The sequence below is a fragment of the Protopterus annectens genome, chromosome 1.part2, assembly GCF_019279795.1.
Source record: "Protopterus annectens isolate FY-2018-M chromosome 1.part2, PAN1.0, whole genome shotgun sequence".
Classification (NCBI taxonomy): Eukaryota; Metazoa; Chordata; order Ceratodontiformes; family Protopteridae; genus Protopterus; species Protopterus annectens.
In genome coordinates, this window is record NC_056727.1 from 731,827,764 (window position 1) to 731,846,583 (window position 18,820).

Sequence of the window (18,820 nt, forward strand, 5' to 3'; positions counted from 1 at the left end):
TAGTAGCTATTTCATCTGCCAGAAGACTCTCTGAACTTCAAGCCCCTTTGGCAAAATTTCCATATTTGATTTTCTACAAAGACAGAGTGGCCCTACATGTACTAATCTATCCTTTTTTTTTTTTTTTTTTTATACCCAAGGGTGGCTATCTTATCTTTTTTCCCAGTTATCAAAACAGATGTGAAAACACACTGCATTTGCTCCGTGTGCATACACAGCTTCATTTTTATATACATAGAACCAAGCCCTTCAGGATCAGTTGTTCGTCTGTTTTTTTTTTTCCAGAGATAGAGAGAGGTGGATTTGTTACCAAAGTTATACTAGCAAAATTGTTGAAAGACTGCATTATCTTTATCTGCTCTTTCAAAATTTTTCATTTACAGGATGAATAAAGGCCCATTCTGCAAGCTCTATGGCTATGTCTCATGCTTTTTGGTCAAGTGTTTCAATTGAAGATATTTGTGCTACTTCTATTTGGTCAAATGCCCACACCTTCATTATGCATTACAAATTGGACATCATATCCAGGAGTAGATGTGCTTTTGGTTCTGCTGTACTCTGGAATATCCTTCCATGATGGCCATCCTGGATTCTAGTAGCTAGGGACTTTGTCCCACAGGTTAATGAAATAAAGTGGACAACATCAGATAAAGAAGTTATGTTCTGTATGATATATATAATATATATATATTATATATAATATATATATATATATATATATATATATATATATATATATATAATCTGGCGGTGGTGGTGCTGCGGTAGCGTTGTCGCCTCACAGTAAGACGTCCTGTTCGATTCTCAGCTAAAGCGTCTTCTGTGTGGAGACATGCGTGAATGAGCGTACCTTCGTTGAAGGTTGTGCGTCAGGGCTGGCAACCCGGTGCGTAAAAATCTACTGCCAATCAGCGGACCGGAGTTCCACTGTGGCGACCCCTAACCGGGAAAAGCATAAAGATACAACAACATATATATTTAATCTGTGTTTATTTAAAGGTATGATGTTCTTTATATGTCGTGCTTTTTGGCAAACTCTATTTGAGGTATTCTGGGGAGCGGCACATTATGAGTAGGGAGGCGGAGCTCAAGCTGGAAAAAAAGGGCTGGTCAGTTCCAAGGATCGGAACCAATACCCACAGGTTAATGGAAATGAAGACTGACAACACAGATGGAACATTATGGTAAGAACATAACTTCTTTTTATCTGCATTGCTTCCTGCATCCATTATACAGTATTACTTCAGTGTTCACATCTATTTCAAGTCTTCCTCATGTTTTTGTTAAAAAGGGATACAGCATAAAGGATTAATGGATATTGCACTCACTGCAGTTGTAATAACCAAAGGCCATTTGTTATGTTTGTTGTGCCCGAGACCCAAGATGACTGGCAAGTTTTACTTCAGAGAAGTCCTGTCACTGAGGGTGACATATAAGTTGTGTGCCATCATTCAAAGTAAATTTATACTAGAAGAAAAAGATTTGTTGTTTCTCTGTTTCCCTGATCACAGTTTTGAAGTAATACAGCTTTGTGATTTGATATAATTCTAGTTTGTTCTAGAAATGCATTTGCATGTTTATTTTCTTATCATCCAGGTTTATAATGGTACCAAGTGGAAATGTTGGTGTATTTGACCCAACAGAGATTCATAATCGAGGCCAACTAAAATCGCACATGAAAGAGGCTATGATAAAACTTGGTTTTCATCTACTCTGTTTCTTTATTTATCTCTACAGGTAAGTTATGATTGCTCACCATGCCAGAGTGTATTTTTTTTAATTGTATTGTTAGGTAATCTGATTCTTGGGGGGATGGGATGAAATAATTATATGTGTTTCATGGCTGTTACTCGACTGGTCTGTATTTTTTTCCTTGCTAATGGCAGATGAAGGCTATGCCACTTCATACTGTTATGTTATATTGCCTCACATTTAAATTAAGTCCCAAAAAGAGATAGCAGTCATTGCATCTGTCCTTTCAATTCATAAGACTTCCAACATAAAATTGTAGCTTGTATAAAACAAAATTGTTTTCAAATGTTTTGTTTTGTTCCTTTTAATGCCCTTACCTCGTTAACTACTTTCCTTTCTTCTACTAGCCTTCATTTTTAATAACCTTTTATCCATAATATTACATTTTGCCCATTGCAAGTGATGAAATGGTAAAGATCTTTTCTTTGTCTCTAGATAGTTCTACCCTACCCCTTGTAGAAATTCTAGCCAGATATGTTTTGTAGAGGTGTAAATGTATTCTATGAGGAGGTCTGTCCTTGTCAACAAGACTAATGTCATTAGGTGTAAGGCATGTGAGCACTTAAAATTTTCCCCAGTTACTAACGTCACTCCTTTTACCCTCAATGCTCTGGAAAGAGACTTTCCTCTTAAGGTATTTTCTACAATATTCACATCTGAAAATGGCCCCCAGACCACTTAATAAAAATATAATTTTTCCTGAAGGTTCACTTGTTAGCTATCATTTGATTTTATATTTCTTCCTTCATACTCCTATTTACAATGCATGTCAGATAATTCCATTTTCTGCATTTCTGGTCCATCTTTTTTTGTCTTGCACAATCTCTTCATTAGGTCTTAAGATGTTTCTTTAGGTCACATACTTCTGATCATAAGACTTTACTAATTGCTGTGCAAAGTTATTTGGTTGTTATTGTAAAACCTGCTACTGATTTTATTTTCAGATGTTTGCTATTGTTTTATCATATTTTCCACTTTGTCAGCATTATTGTGGATAAGGCATTTAAGAAGCTCAAGTGTGATCCTAAGGTAATTACCTTAAGAAAAACACCCTTTGTGTTTGTATTATTTAGGAGAGGAACATTTTGTGAAAGTTTATGAAGTCTGTAAGGATTTTACCCGTAATACGGTAACAGAAAGAAATAAGTTGAAGTTGCTTAAAATGGAAAGGACTTCTGCTTGCCCCAGCAGTGTTTTGACCTTGAAAGACACTTCTGCTTGCCCCAACAGTGTTTTGACCTTGAAAGACACCTCAGACTTGACTACCACAACCTCTGAGGAAAGCTGGGGATTGAGAGAGATTCTCTGAATCAGAAGAAACAGTAGCATATGGCTAAAAAAAACATAGACTGACCTCTTCAGGATATTGACCAAAAAAAGACTAAAGAGAATGATGTACACTGTAGACATTTTGCTAAGGTAGTTCCAATCTTGTTTGTGAAAAAATAACCCTTTAAACTTTTCAGGTTTTAAAGTTTGAGTTCTGTTACTAATTGATAGGTCTCTTCTGTCAAGGGCTTAAGACCACATTTAGCAGAACCAAGTCCATCCTATTCCTCCACCAGAAAATGACTAAAACAAGTTTGTTGGGAGGAACGTTCATTATTACCCAGGAAAAGATGGCCACTGCCTGTACTTCCCACGCTACTCTTTGTGGATAGAGGCACTTTTAAAGTTCTTCCATTTTCTGCAACATCTTCCTAGTTTTCCTCACTGGCACCCTAGATCCAAGCATGGGTCAAAAGGAAGCCAGGTTTGATCAAACTGGTATCAATATAGCCATATGCAGAACTCTGAACATCAGCTGTGGTTTTGTTAGGGTCCCAGCCTTGGTCATTAAAAGTTCCTTCATTGACCCTGTTGTGAAGACTGGTAGAGATGGGTGAAGGCTGCCAGCCTAGCCAGATAGAATTGTGCAGATAATTCTATCATTTGTAAATACGAATGTTGAACTTAAAACAATGTGGCAACATTGCCACCTGCTGTAAAGAAAGCTAAGTCAAACATTTCTTGTTGGTCCTTTAAAATTAAAATTATTTCATCACTGCCTTTGATGTTTTACAAGTCAGCTCCAGTCCGGCTAGATGAAGGCTTCCTGCCTATTGTTTTAAGGCTAAAGTTAATGACCAGAATTTACATGTGGAATGTCCTTTATTGCTCTAAGTGTAAAATAATGTAAATGTAGTTTGTCAGCCTGGGAACACCAGGAAGGTGTAAAAGATGATGTAATGTTTAGCAGAACTGGAGTTTCAATTTAAACAGTGAGAACCAGAGTTTATTAAGCATTTTTTCTGACTGTCCAACTCAGCACTCTGCCTGTTGTCTTATGTAAGTTATCTTAGACTTGTGTTTTCTTTTAGATTAGCTAGGAACTATAAAGTTTAGACTGTGTTTTTTTCTGTGATGTCAGAACTGTATTACTGATTTATTTTAAGTATTTCTGTGTGATCTCTGAACTTTTGACTAGCACTGTATAGTAGAAAGTATTGTCTTGAGGTTTTAATTTATTATTAAATATTTTAAAACCTTTTAACTGTGGCTGGTTTGTGTAGAGATAAGTTAAGATCTAGAGTACATTGCATATTTATAGAGTTTACTGTCCAGGCCACTCTAATAACTTTAGCCCTGGGCTGTACTACCAACTGGATATTAATATTGCACAGTAATAATTGGATACCCTTTTAAGGGCCTTTGAGTAGCTGATAAGTATTAGCTAGGTAGTGGCAGTAATTACTATCGTATAGTCTGGGTAAAAGGGGCACAGCTGGAGAACCTGTGCCAGCCTTCCCCAGAAATGTCTGTGTGGTTGTATAACCTCTTATCTCAAAGTGTGCGTGTCAGCTACTTGGGCAGGGACACAAAGCACTGGTTGGACAGAGAAGGGTGGTGGAGATTTTAGCTTGCCCAGCTAGGCTGAGATCTAGACCCGATAGCTGTGCCAGTGGGGAGTCTTATTAGAGACCTGGGAAGTAAGGGAGCGACCAACCCTGGACTGACTGTGATCTCTATGTGCTCTTAAGGGAAATAGAACTTTACTGTGTGTATTTGTTATCCTTTCCTCATATATGAGATGCCCTCTCTGGTGTTAGTGGTGAGGATTGAGGCTCCTTGATTGCTGGGCCAGGGCACGGGCATCACATATTAATTGGTGGCAGTGGTTGGGATATCCTCACATATTAATTGTTTGGCAGCGGTGGGATATTCACATCACATATTAATTAGTTGGCAAATATTAATTGGCTTGTAGTGGTGTGGATAGAGTTGAATCCTGTAGCTTGTGTACATTGAGTTTGGAATGTGTTTTGTACTCTAAAACAGCCACACAGTGAATACTCAGAGTTCAGATCACAATTGTTTTATGTCTTTTGTTAGCTTAGTTAGTCAGGGTGAGCAGGCAGCATGTCAGCAGAGGAGTATGAAAAGCTGACAAGGAGCCAGCTGGCAGAGATGTGCCAGGCTAGGGGACTGGTGCATGGAAACCTGACTAAGGCAGACCTGATTGCAGTCTTGGTTACAACTGCATCAGAAAACAGCAACCAGGAGGACAATCAGACTGGCAGTGGAGATGCAATTCCTTTGGAGAATGGACAGCTCAACCTTTCTGCAGTGGACTTAAAAATCCAGCTGGAGCTAAAGAGACTTGAGTTGGAGGCCATGCATGTTGGAATTAGAAGCAAATGAGAGACTGCGACATTTGCAGGCTGAGAAGAATGAGAAACTGTTAAGTCTATAAGCTGAGGAAAAAGAAAAGCAGAGGCAGCATGAGAAGAAGATGCTGACTCTTCGCCAGAATCATGGAGGTAATGGGGAAGGGAGTAACTGGACCCCAGAAGCATAAAAGGTCAGTAAATTTCTTCCGCAGTTTAAAGAGGGGGGTAATTTTGATTTCATTCATATGTTTGAGAGGGTATTTAAACAGTATGAAGTTGACCAGGGGCTCTGGGTACGGTTCCTGACCCCCTTACTCCATAGTAAAGCTGTATCTGCATTAGTGAAAATGTCTGACGTTGCATGTTTTGATTATACTGCTGTAAAGAAATGTCTTTTAGAACTGTTTAAGCTAACACCTGAAACGTATAGGAAACAGTTTTGTGAGCATAGACATAAGGCAGATGAAAGTGTGTGTAAATATGTTGCTGAACTAAACACTTATTTCCATAGGTGGGTGAGTGGATGTCAGGTCACCACTTTTGAAGGGCTGGCATACCTTTTGATGAGGGAACCAGCCCTTAGTACTTTGCCTGAGGACATGAGGATCTGGTTAGCTGATAGACAATGTGCTACTTCAGATGAGTTGGGGAACAAGGGAGACCTATACCTGGCAAGCAGGGCATCCCTGCACAGGAAGGGGACCCACATTACTGCTCATGGGTCTAAAGGACCCATGGTGGGCAGCACAGACTGCCCCAACAGAATCTGCCAGTAGCAGGGGATGCCACTAGTCCAGGTACACATCCAGGAGCTAGGGTTAAATGTTTTGAATGCAACCAGTGGGGCCATGTGACATACAGATGTCCACGGAGGCAAGATGGGGAACCAAAGGTAAGGGAGCCAGTAAGTGGGAAAGGCAAAATGCCAATAGTAGGTTGTCTTGAGACAACAGGGGCACTAAACTACCATCCTGCAGATGTCCTGAGAGGGAAGGATTTGCATGAGGCAGCACCATGTACTTATGCAGTTACACGCGGTCAGGCTAAGAGACAAGTATGTGGGTCTGTTAGCCTGGTGGAGACCCAGACAGACTGCATGCTTGCAGCCAGGACTGGTGATGTGGTTACTTCAGGGAGGGAGCTACTCTGTAGCAGTGAGACTGAATGTGAGCCACAGCTGCTTGTGGGTACTGATGTTCCCTTGAACAGAGGGGCTGCAAAGGTAGAGGTGAGTAGTAGTACCCAGGCTGACAGTGAGGCACCACTGTCAGAGGATGCCAGACTTCCTGTGGAAGGGGAGCTGGGAAGAGTTACAAGAAGTGTGTTGAGACAGGCTCAGCTCTCAGACCTTACATTGCAAGGCCTGAGGCAGGTAGCTAGGAAAGCACCTGATTCTCAAGGAAAGGGGGAATCTGTATACTGGGACAAAGGGTTACTATACAGAGAGTGGACCCCTGAGGGAGGGCTAGAAGGTGAGAGTGTACAGCAGTTGGTAGTGCCTAGAGCCTACCATTTTGCGCTTCTAGCCATAGCTGATGAATATCCCCTTTGCAAGTCATATGGGCATAAAATGTACAAAGAGGCATATTATGCAGAACTTCTATTGGCCTGGAATTTCCAGAGATGTAACAAGGGTACTGCAGGACCTGTGAGCAGTGCCAAAAAGGTAGGCAAGGCAGGAGACAAGGTGAGAGCTTCTCTGATGTCTTTGCCTGTGATTGAGAAGCCATTTCAGAGGGTAGCTATGGATATTGTGGGTCCTCTGAGTACCTCAAGTTCCACAGTGAAAAAGTATATCCTAGTGGAGGTGGATTAAGCTACACAATACCCTGAGGCAGTGGCTTTGTCCTCCATTGAGGCAGAGAAGGTGGCAAATGCTTTATTAGAGATTTTCAGTAGGGTAGATTTCCCAAAAGAAATACTGTCTGACAGAGGTGCCAATTTCATGTCAGACCTGCTGGTTGTCTGTGGAAGTCCTGTGGGGTGAAGCACATGAAGACCACCCCCTACCATCCACAGACTAATGGTCTTCTTGAGAGGTTAAACTCTACAATCAAGTCCATGCTACAGGCATTTGCAGATCAGTTTAAGAGGGAGTGGGACAAATATTTGCCCCATCTGTTTGCTTACAGAGAGGTTCCCTAGGAATCCACAGGTTTTTCACCCTTTGAGTTGCTGTATGGACATAGGGTGAGGGGACCTCTATATTTAATTTGAGATGAGTGGAAAGGTGAGTGCGAGTCTCGCAAGGAGTCTGTTATGGCACACGTCCTAACCCTCAGGGCAAGGCTCGGAACTCATGTGCTTGGCCCAGGAGATCCTGGCAGAAGCTCAACAACAGAAAAAGGTGTGATATGACAGGAATGCTCAAGCTAGAGAGTATGCTGTGGGACAGCAGGTAATGGTTATCATTCCTGTCGGACACAACAAGCTGCAAGCAGCTTGGGCGGGTCTCCACAAGGTGGTAATAAAGGTAAGTGATGTTAACTACATGGTGGGAACTGCTAGGCAGATGGCAGGGGCACAAATTGTACCATGTTAACATGATAAAACCTTACCATGATAGGGAGGCCCTTGTGCTGAGCATTTGCAGTGGATTGCAGGAGGAGTCTGAGGGAGATCTGGGGACTGATCTCCTCAGTGAGGCTTGGGCTGGCATCTTAGTGGAAGGGGTATCAATGTCCTTGCAGCTATCTCCTACCGAGGTTCGAGAAATCTGAGCAGTGTTGCAGGAATTTGGGGACATGTTCACTGGGGAACCAGGATGCACCCACCTAGTGCAGCACCAGGTGGATACAGGACCCCAAAGGCGTATTAGGCAGGCCCCTTATAGGGTGCCTGAGAGAGTCAGACAGACCCTGAGGGAGGAGGTACAGGCGATGTTGGAACTAGGGGTGATTCAAGAGTTCAACAGTTGCTGGGCCTCCCCAATGGGGCTGGAGCCAATGAAGGATAGCAGCACTAGGTTCTGTGTGGACTACAGGAAATTAAATAGTCACACAGAGGTGGATGCTTACCCCATGCCTAGGAACAGATGAGGCCCTAGAGAAGCTGGGTGGGGGCTAAGTATCTTACAACCATTAATCTTACCAAGGGTTACTGGCAGGTGCCTTTGACTCCCAGTGATAGAGAGAAGTCAGCCTTTGTGACTCCTTTTGGCTTGTATGAGTTCACAAAGATGCCTTTTGGGATGAAGAATGCCCCAGTGACCTTTCCAGAGGCTGGTAGATAATATCCTAGCAGGAGCAGGAGGGTTTGCTCTTGCTTACCTAGATGATATTGCCATTTACAGCCATTCCTGGCCAGAGCACCTTCAGCATGTCAGGGAGGTGCTGGACAGACTACAGAGGGCAGGGTTGACCATTAAGCCGAGCAAATGTCAGGTGGGTATGGCGGAGGTTTCCTACCTAGGACATAGAGTGGGGAGTGATAAGATAAGGCCGGAAACTGCCAAAGTGGAAGCTATTCAGGCATGGCCTGCACCTGTTACTAAAAAACAGGTGAGGGCATTTTTAGGGACAGCAGGGTACTACAGAAAGTTCATCCCCAGTTACAGTACCATAGTTGCTCCCCTCACAGACCTGACAAGGAAGGAAGAGGCCAGATAATATAGTGTGGATCCCAGCATGTGAGCAGGCATTCCAGAAGCTTAAAGAAGCTTTGGGAGGACCCCCTGTGTTAGCCAGTCCAGATTACAGCAAATAACTTGGTGTGCAGGTGGATGCTTCAAACCATGGGGTGGGGGCTATTTCTTCAGAGGGGGAAGAGCACCCAGTGGTTTCTCAGCCATAGGCTCCAACCCAGGGAGGAATGCTATGCAGCGGTAGAAAAGGAATGTCTAGCCATAGTGTGGGCACTGCAGAAATTTCAGCCTTATCTGTATGGAAGGAAATTCACTGTTATGACAGATCACAACCCTCTAACACTGTTAAACAGAGCCAGTCAGTAAAATGCCAAGTTGCTACAATGGAGCCTGGGGTTGCAAGCATATGATATGTCAGTGCAGCACTGCAGTGGGAGTAGCAATGCCAATGCAGATGGGCTGTCAAGACAGGGAGTGGGGTAGGTATACTCAGACAGACCTAACCCCTTCAAGCAGCGTTTCTCAAGGGTCACTTGAAAAACTAGCTTGAGTTCTCCGTGGGGGTATGAAGACTGGTAGAGATGGGTGAAGGCTGCCGGCCTAGCCAGAATTGTGCAGATAATTCTATCATTTATAAATATAAATGTTGAACTTAAAACAATGTGGCAACATTGCCATCTGCTGTAAAGAAAGTTAAGTTGAGCATTTCTTGTTGGTCCTTTGAAATTTAAAATTATTTCATCACTGCCTTTGATGTTTTACAAGTCGGCTCCAGTCCGACTAGATGAAGGCTTCCTGCCTATTGTTTTAAGGCTAAAGTTAATGACCAGAATTTACATGTGTAATGTCCTTTATTGCTCTAAGTGTAAAAGAATGTAAATGCAGTTTCTGTCAGCCTGGGAACACCAGGAAGGTCTAAAAGATGTAATGTTTAGCAGAACTGGAGTTTCAATTTAAACAGTGAGAACCAGAGATTATTAAGCATTTTGTCTGACTATCCAACTCAGCACTCTGCCTGTTGTCTTATATCAGTTATCTTAAACTTGTGTTTTCTTTTAGATTAGCTAGGAAATATAAAGTTTAGACCGAGTGTTTCTTCTATGTCAGAACTGTACTACTGATTTATTTTAAGTATTTCTGTGTGATCTCTGAACTTTTAACTAGCACTGTATAGTAGAAAGTATTGTCTTATGGTTTTAATTATTTATTATTAAATATTTTAAAACCTTTTAACTGTGGCTGGTTTGTGTAGAGATGAGTTAAGCTCTAGGGTACATTGCATATTTATAGAGTTTACTGTCCAGGCCACTCTAATAGCTTTAGCCCTGGACTATACTACCAATCGGATATTAATATTGCACAGTAATAATTGGACACCCTTTTAAGGGCATTTGAGTAGCTAAGTATTAGCTGGGTGGTGGCAGTAATTACTACTGTATAGTCTGGGTAAAAGGGGAACAGCTGGAGAACCTGTTCCAGCCTTCCCCAGAAGTGTCTGTGTGATTGTAGATCTGGACCCTATAGCTATGCCAGTGGGGAGTCTTACTGGGGACCTGGGGAGCAAAGGAGCAACCAGCCCCAGACGGACTGTGATCTCTGTGTGCTCTTAAGGGAAATTGCACTTTACTGTGTGTATTTGTTATCCTTTCCTCATATATGAGACGCCCTCTCTGGTGTTGGTGGTGAGGATTGTGGCTCCTTGATTGCTGGGCCAGGGAACAGGCGTCACACCTGTCACTGATCACTTAAGACATAGGCAAACATACATTTATATAAAAGAAAATAAACCAAACCATGTTAACAGTTAGACATTATACATCATAAATATTCCTTTATACAAGTATCATCAATCCAGCATTACATAAATTGCTCAAGTCCTGCCTTCCCTTAAACCTCACTCCTCCTCCAGGATATTATTTTTGTCATGTATTGTTATCACAATTTTATTTTTTTTGTATGTGATCTGCTTCTACCCTTTTCTAGATCCCACTTCCAATTCTTTTATCTCTGTTAAAATATTCAGTACTTCAGTTACTGTTGGTTTCAACTTTGATTTCTGAACTTTATTTTTTTTTTGCCCCAGATCCCTCATATGTCTTCATAATTGACCTTATTGTACCAGAGAATGCAAATGCTTACATTGCCATACTCCTAAAATCCCAGCTTACTATTTTGAATGCTTTCTCTGCATTGACTCACTAACAGCAGCAGTATTTTCTTAAATTCCACTTCCCTCTGGGTCTTCATTGTTCTGTTAATTTTGTCAAATGTTTGCCTTCCCTCCAAAACACCTTTGCTATTATTTTAGCTGTCATAGACATAAGTACTTTATAATCATGATTTAAAATTGAAATGGACCTATAATGAAGCTGGGTCTGATGGGTCTTTACCATCTATAGGTATTATAACCACAACAGCCATCTTCCAGGGTGTTGGTACTTCCCCTCCTGTTAAAATCCCGTTAAACAAAATCTTCTAGATATTTATCACTTTCTTCTTCTCTCCCCTCCAAACTTCCAAATTTCCACAAGGATACCATCTATTCCTGGAAACTCTCCTGCAGATCGTACGTCATCTTTTTTATCTCGTCTCCTCCTATCTTAACTGTTAATTATTAAGCCTCCTTTACTTCTAACCTTGGCATGCTTAAGTCTTCCACAAATATTTCCATTTGTGCTTTTTCTTGATTTCCACATCTGCTTAATACAGAGTTTCATTAAATATCCCAAATATGGTTATTTTTCTTGTTGTAGGCTCCCTAAGTTTGGCAGAAACCTTTTCTACTTTACCTAAATCATTATGCTTAAAGTTTTTGTGCTGTGGAGTTATCAAAAAACAGTTTAACAACAATCTTTCTAAAGTCATGCATGTTATCCAGATACTTCCTTATTTTCTCTTTAACACACTGCATTTGTACCTCTTCTGTGGGATTCCCCTTATTCTGCAATACTTAAACCTTTGCCAGCCCCTCTAAATATTTTTTGATCATCATATTAATCTCTGCTGCAGTCATACCTACCAACCATACCGAATTACTCGTTTTTTACCGGTTTTGAGGTCCAAATAATGAAGTGACCCAATTCCTGAGTGGCACCCCTTAATTTCTGAATTTCCCGGGCTTTTTATTTTAATTTTTTTTAATTTTTTTTTTTTTCTTCTTTTTTTTCTTTAGCTGACATGATCACATGCACGATGACGTCAGCTCCGTGAAACGGCCTGCCAGCCTGTCGGAATTGAGCTCAAGGGCTCAACAAGCTGTTTATGGGGAATGTAACAAGACATAGCTGCAAGCAGGAATACAAGCTGTTAATCGTAACTGCAAGCAGGAATGCAAGCTGTTAATGGGGAATGAAACAAGACATAGCTGCAAGCAGGAATGCAAGCTGTTAATGGGGAATGAAACAAGACATAGCTGCAAGCAGGAATGCAAGCTGTTAATGGGGAATGTAACAAGCCGCGAGGCTGTTAGGATAGAAGGTGCAGGACTGCAGAGGTAAGCTGTTAATGGGGAACGGAACAAGCCGTGAGGCATGCAGGGCTGCAGAGGTTTTGTATTATGCTGCTGAGAACTGTTATTACTGGTATTATGCTGCTGCTGAGAACGGTTATTTCTGGTATTATGCTGCTGCTGAGAACTGTTATTTCTGGTATTATGCTGCTGCTGTGAACGGTTATTTCTGGTATTATGCTGCTTAGTTATCTCTGGTATTATGCTGAGAAGTGTGTGTGTGTGTGTGTGTGTGTGTGTGTGTGTGTGTGTGTGTGTGTGTGTGTGTGTGTGTGTGTGTGTGTGTGCGTGCAAAATGCCCCAGTTGAATATACCTGGTGGCTAGAAATACTCAGGCTCAAACCCTGTATGTTTGGTACAGGTAACATGAGCCTAAATTCCCTACCCACCACCCCTTGTGAAAACTTTCCAGATTTTTGCCTCATATTTTTGTTCTGTTCCTCATAAAAGCTGTGGCAAATCAGTGAAGGATTGAATTCACTAAATAATGACAGGCATTTGAATTTCAGACTTCATATTTTTCTGAAATACATGGTAACACGAAACCTTTTATTCTAGCAATTTTTTAAGTTTATAAGATCAGTATTTGAAGTTTGTCCCTGTTTTGGGGGCTGTATTCCCCCATTATTGGCTTTGTCCAGGTTTTTTTGTGCTAAGAGGTTGAAAGCTATGATGAGAACTGAATTCACTGAATATGTTTGGGGGCTGTATTCCCCAATTATTGGCTTTGTCCAGGTGTTTTGTGCTGAGAGGTTGAGAGCTATGGTGAGAAGTGAGAACTGAAGTTTCAGTCTTCCTACCTTTCAGGAAACTGCTGATTTGGCATAGTGGTATGTTGCTCTGACTATAGTGCAGAAGGTCCTGGTTCAAGACTTGGCAGTGAAACACATGGTGGTACTGGTAACACAACATTTTATTCTATCAATTTTCCAAAATTATACAAGCAGTGTTTAAAATGTGTCCCTGGTTTTTGCCCCCACCCCCCCAATAAATTTTGGCTTTTTACAGATTTCTTGTGTTCCAAAGTTGAGCGATACAGTTCAGTGTCGAGTGGATTTTACAAAGAACTGAGAGCTTCAGGAGAAGAGAAGTTTAGTGTTGCTTATGCTGAGTCTGCTTGCATTGTTAATAGCATAACAGATTAAATAATTGGCTTTTGATGCAGAAGGCTGTGGGTTCTACTCCCACAGTATGTATATGCATTGCTGATACTGTACTGTGTTGTATTTTTAAAGGGGGTGGGTGTAACAAGTCAAGAGTGTAGCTACAGATACAACAGAAGTGAGAAAATGTCATGCACAAGGGCATTTGTGCCTTAGTGGAAAGAGCAAAAAAAAATCATTAACCCAAATTCAGGAACAGAAAATCAGAATTATGTTCTGTGCTGCATTATAAGAAAATATTTTGAAACAAGTACTGTACAGCATTCAAGATAAAACACATTTTTCCACTGCAGACGGCAGAGAAGCAAAAGTGGCCAGTTAACAGCACCTGGATTACAATGATAGTTTTGATGCTTCAGGATGAATGTAGAAGGTCTGTCAGTACTTGCACTAAAAATTGGAAGTATTAAAATATGCAGTTCACCTAGTTTATTTTGTTGTGCATTTACAGCTATATTGAGTTGGTCTGATAACACAAATCAGAGCAAGTCAAGCAAAAAACTGAAATTGAAAATGGGTTCAAGAAGCTGTGCAAGATGCCCATGGCTTACATTACTGTCGTTCTATTTATGTGAAGTTTTATATATATATATATATATATATATATATATATATATATGTGTGTGTGTGTGTGTGTGTAAGTAGACTTTTATGATGGAAATGTTCTGAATTGGGCAGTTTTGTCATTATTGGTTCATGCATTTTGTTTCATTGCGTACTGGAAAAATGTTCTAACAATAAATTTAAAATGCGCTCTAAATCTAACAAGTGTGCTGTGTTATACAAAGAATATAATTTAATAAAGTTAGGAAGGTGTATCAAAGAACACATGTATGTTTCTTGTTTTGTGTGCAAGGAGCTATGATTTGGAAACAGCCCAAAGGTAATCTTTATCCACCACTGCTCAAGATGCATTTTCTTTGGATGTGGTATGAGATTCAATGCTGTTTCGATGAATGTGCGTTTCAAGGGTAGAGAAGTTTTAATGATAAGTCAGTTTTCATTGTGAGACAGTATTGCTTTGCTTAGCAGATGTCTATTAGTGTTTCTGCATTGTGCTATAAAATGTAAAATAAAATCAAAATAATCATTGTAGAAGTAAAGCAGTATGCACATTAGCGTTTTACGGTAAGTGGGGCGAAATACCCACCTAATGGGACATTGGAATTGCTGTACGGGGACTCTGGGGCAATATTTTGGTTGTCTGTTCTGCAGGGGGACTCTGGGGCCATATTTTGGTTGTCTGTCCAGTTTGCATTTGAAAGTTGGTATCCCATCCCACAATTCCATTGGAGTGGGCAGGGTTACATAATTATGCATACAAATTTTATGTTAATCAGCTTACAGATTTGTATCTATTTTTCATGGGCCTTTAACCAGATTTTTGATGTTTCCAGGTTGAGAGGTATGGCTGCAGTAGCCTTAGGTCTGTGTGTTATATCCTGCTAAGGATATAATGGCCGGCCAGCTTCCAAAGCTTCAGAGCACCTTCCTTGCATCCAAACTGTCAAGCAGCTTGAGCTGACTAAAAGTCACGTCTAGGAGTGAAGCCCTTCAGAACTTGGCTTGTGCTTTCTTTTGCTGGGCAGATAAGTTTCCTTTGGGCAAAAAAAAAAAAACTTCCATTTTCTTATTTATTGCTGTTTTATTACTTTCCGCTTCAGGAAAGTTATTTTAAAGCTACAAGTGCTGTGTTTTAAGAGACTGTAACATACTTTTAAACAGAACACTTTTTTTTCTGTCAGTTTAAAAGTAATGTTAACTAACAGAAAATATTTTCAGTGGTGAAGCTGTTTATTTTTTCCTTGGTGGGACTGGCATAATGCTTGAAAGTGTTTTTTACTGTGTTTTTTCTGTCAGAAAAAAGTAACTCTTGTGGACTGGTAGATTTACTGGCATTTGCTTCTTGCATACTGCATGAAAGAGGCATCATTTTTTAAGCTTGATTGTGGAACAGACTACAAGTATCACAGTCTGTCCTTCCAGCCACAAAAAGAAAATGTTAAACAGCCTTTGCCAGTACAGCAGACTAGCAGTTTGCCTTAGCTGCAGGTGGGTGACTCTGCTGTGGCCATTTGTTGTACCTCAGACCACTCATCTTTTACCCCGGATTCCTCAGGTATAGCACCTACAGCCACTACGGACTGGGGGTTAACCACATCCTCTGTGGCTGTTGGAGTCCCCTCAGTGGACAAGGAAGAACCGCTCTTGTCAATCCTGGGAGAGGGAGCAGGGAAGGTTTCCCTATTGTGACAGAATGCTGTGCCTATCCCTGGGGAAGCAGCTCCCTGCCAATAGTTACATGGTTGGTTCTTTTTTTTTTCCTGTCAAAAAGAAACAGAAAACCACACATGAATCTACTCCTCAAATTTCTTTAGACAAGTGTAATTTATTGAGTCTGGCTTAGGGTTTAATTCATACCATCAGTTGTTCTTGTAAAGTAGTTTCTTGTAAAAGAAAAAGAGATTTCTCTTTTCCTGAAGAGATTCAAGATTCTGAATCTGAACAGAAGATGCAGGGCCAAATTCATTTTTTCCCCATAGGATCATAGGAAGTTAATAGGCTGTTGGCCCAGAGGCCCTTACAAGCCTAGCCAAGAATTTAGCCCATGTTCTGACAAGTCAGCACCTAATGCCCCTGTCCAGTAGGGACATGGGTGGAATCCCAGGAGTGTATTTTCTGTTCCCCATCCAATTACCAGGTTGTGTTTAAAAAGGGTAAATGAACTCTGCTTGACGTGGACAGGGAGCCTATTCCACAGTAGGGGGAGTCTCTGGGACACAAATCTGTCCCGCCAACAAGTCATATTGATCTCACAGACCAGGTTGAGATCGCATGTTCAGGTTACTTGAGTGGAGCTTGACTTGCGGATATGCAGCATTCCCATCAAGGTGAGGTCTGAGATTGCTTTGTATGCCAGACAGAGGTCACTTCTGAGGAGTCTGTTTGAGACTGAGTAGGGGGGCAGGGCTTTTAGCCTGTCTGTTTAGGGTAGATGTTTGAGGCCTTGGATTCTCCTGGTGAGGAACCTCTGTGGTCTATCCAGCTGCTGCATGTGCTTTGTGAGGTATATGCTGAAAGGGGCATTGTACTCAATAATGGGTGTTATAAGGGAAGAATACACAGATGTTTTTCCCTCTGATTTCTGATTCAGACTCTGAACAGAGCTGATTCTTCTTGTAGGGGTTTCTTTTTCACTGACACTATTGCTACAATGTACCAGTCTTTTCAGTGGGAGAAACTAATGTTTCTCAGTCCCTCGGAAAATGCTATGAGTTGGTACAGAAACATTTTCCAGCACCTAAGCCCATTCCTCCTGTCTTGATTTCTTTTGAGGATGTGTTTTACTGCATGCAATTTCTCGTTTAGTCAGCCAGCTGCCCTTAAAAAGGTTGATAGGATGTATAAAATTCCTCACTCTGAAATATTTATACCCTATTCTCAAACCTGACCCAGCAGCTATAGCCCACTGCTGCACTTAGTTATTCCAGTCCTACTCTTTCTGATGAGAATGGAAAAGTTATTGATATGGGAAAGTAGATACAAGTTGTGAAAGTATGAGGAAGGTTTTATCTGCAGTTTCTTTTTGTGAGGAAAAATCTGCTTTAAATAACTCTGCTTCTTCTTTTGCACAGGTCACTACTCATTGCTTGCAGTGTCTGTGTGTATAATTTTGTTAGTACTTCCTCCAGGGCTATGGCCACTGGGTACTGTTTTAAGGAGGTTTGCATGGCTTCATTTTCAGAAACTTCCAAATGATGATAAAAAATGAGTTTTTAAAATTCTCCCTTTGATAGAGATTTCCAAATCTAATCATGCAGTTCCCATTGATTTCAGTGGGCTACATTAATTGTCTTAAGTTTCTAAAGAATAGGGCTTCAGGTAGTTTATGTACACTTCTATGAATGGAGCATCTCAAGGGCAGTTTTTTGTTTTAGTGTTTTTTTTTTTTTTTTTTGGCAGCCAATTTTTTGTGTTTTACTAATTTAGTGAGGGTTACATCAGGATTGCCTAGTTTTGTAGTTTACTTATGCTTTTTAGTTATTTATTTTCTTACCTCTGTTAGTTAGACGTGGGTATGTTCTACCAGTAATGTTGTTTTTGTAATCATCTATTTGCAGTCAGTGTTTTATTTTATTTTTTATTCTAAATTTTAAGAACAAAATAAACATTTCTAGGTGTTTTAAGGCGAGTAGTGCTGCTTCTTTGGGGGGGGGGGGGGTTAGGTGTGAATTTGTTATGTACAGTTATTTTTTTAAACTGTAGTTGCGTGGAAAATAGGGGGTATTCAGAAATAAGCATAACAGGATCACTCTGGGATGAATAGCAGAACAGTAGTGCATGATGTGGTCTGACTAGAATTATGTATGTGTAAGTAGGGAGAGCATATCAGGTCACTGAATAGTTTTTGTGAACATGAAAGGATTGAAGTACATTTGCAGAAACTGCCATCATCAACAGTGGAGTTTGCCTGTCTCTATTGTTTTGTGACTTCAACGCTGGTATAAGTTTTTTTTTTAAACAAGAAACGACTTTATTAAACCATCACTTATGACATAAGCAATCACACATTTATATAAATGAAAACAAACCACACCTACGCAATCCTAGTTGCAAGCATTTTACATTGCAAACCATACTGACACACTCCCAGTTGCAAACATTACACATCACTTTATAATCTCCCCAATCGTTTTCTGTAAAACGTTACATATCTCATTTAAGCCTTGCCTTCTTTTAAACCTCATTCCTCCACTGTATGTATTGCTCCCACAATACTTATTTTTCCCATGTAATTTGCTCCTACCTTTTTCTAAAGATCTCCATACCAGTTGTTTTATCTAACTTACTGTATTCACCACTTCTAATGTAATTGGTTTCGATTTTGATTTGCATTTTATAGTAATTGCTTTTTTGGCAGCCACCATAATTAGACACAGTAAGGCCTTACCATGTCTAGGCAATTCTGATTTCTGTATCACAGCTCAGAAAAATCATTTCCCTCGTCACACCAGTCTGCCCACCCAGCATCTTCGACAGTGCATCCCACAGGGAATCTTAAAAGTCCACCATCTCACTGCACTCCCAGAAAATATTTTCCCAATTACCTCTTTCTTCCCCATCACACCTCCAACATTTGCTGTCTACCAGAGGAAAAATTCTC

The 18,820-nt window shown here is 40.7% G+C and overlaps 1 protein-coding gene across 1 annotated transcript in view; it reads left to right on the forward strand.

Moving 5' to 3' along the window:
• Positions 1–18,820, forward strand: part of CNIH4 (cornichon family AMPA receptor auxiliary protein 4) — a 486,096-nt gene that overhangs the window by 398,333 nt on the left and 68,943 nt on the right. The window contains exon 9 of the mRNA XM_044058771.1: positions 1,597–1,737. Coding sequence (XP_043914706.1) covers positions 1,597–1,737 — 141 coding nt within the window. The remainder of the gene's footprint in view (positions 1–1,596; positions 1,738–18,820) is intronic.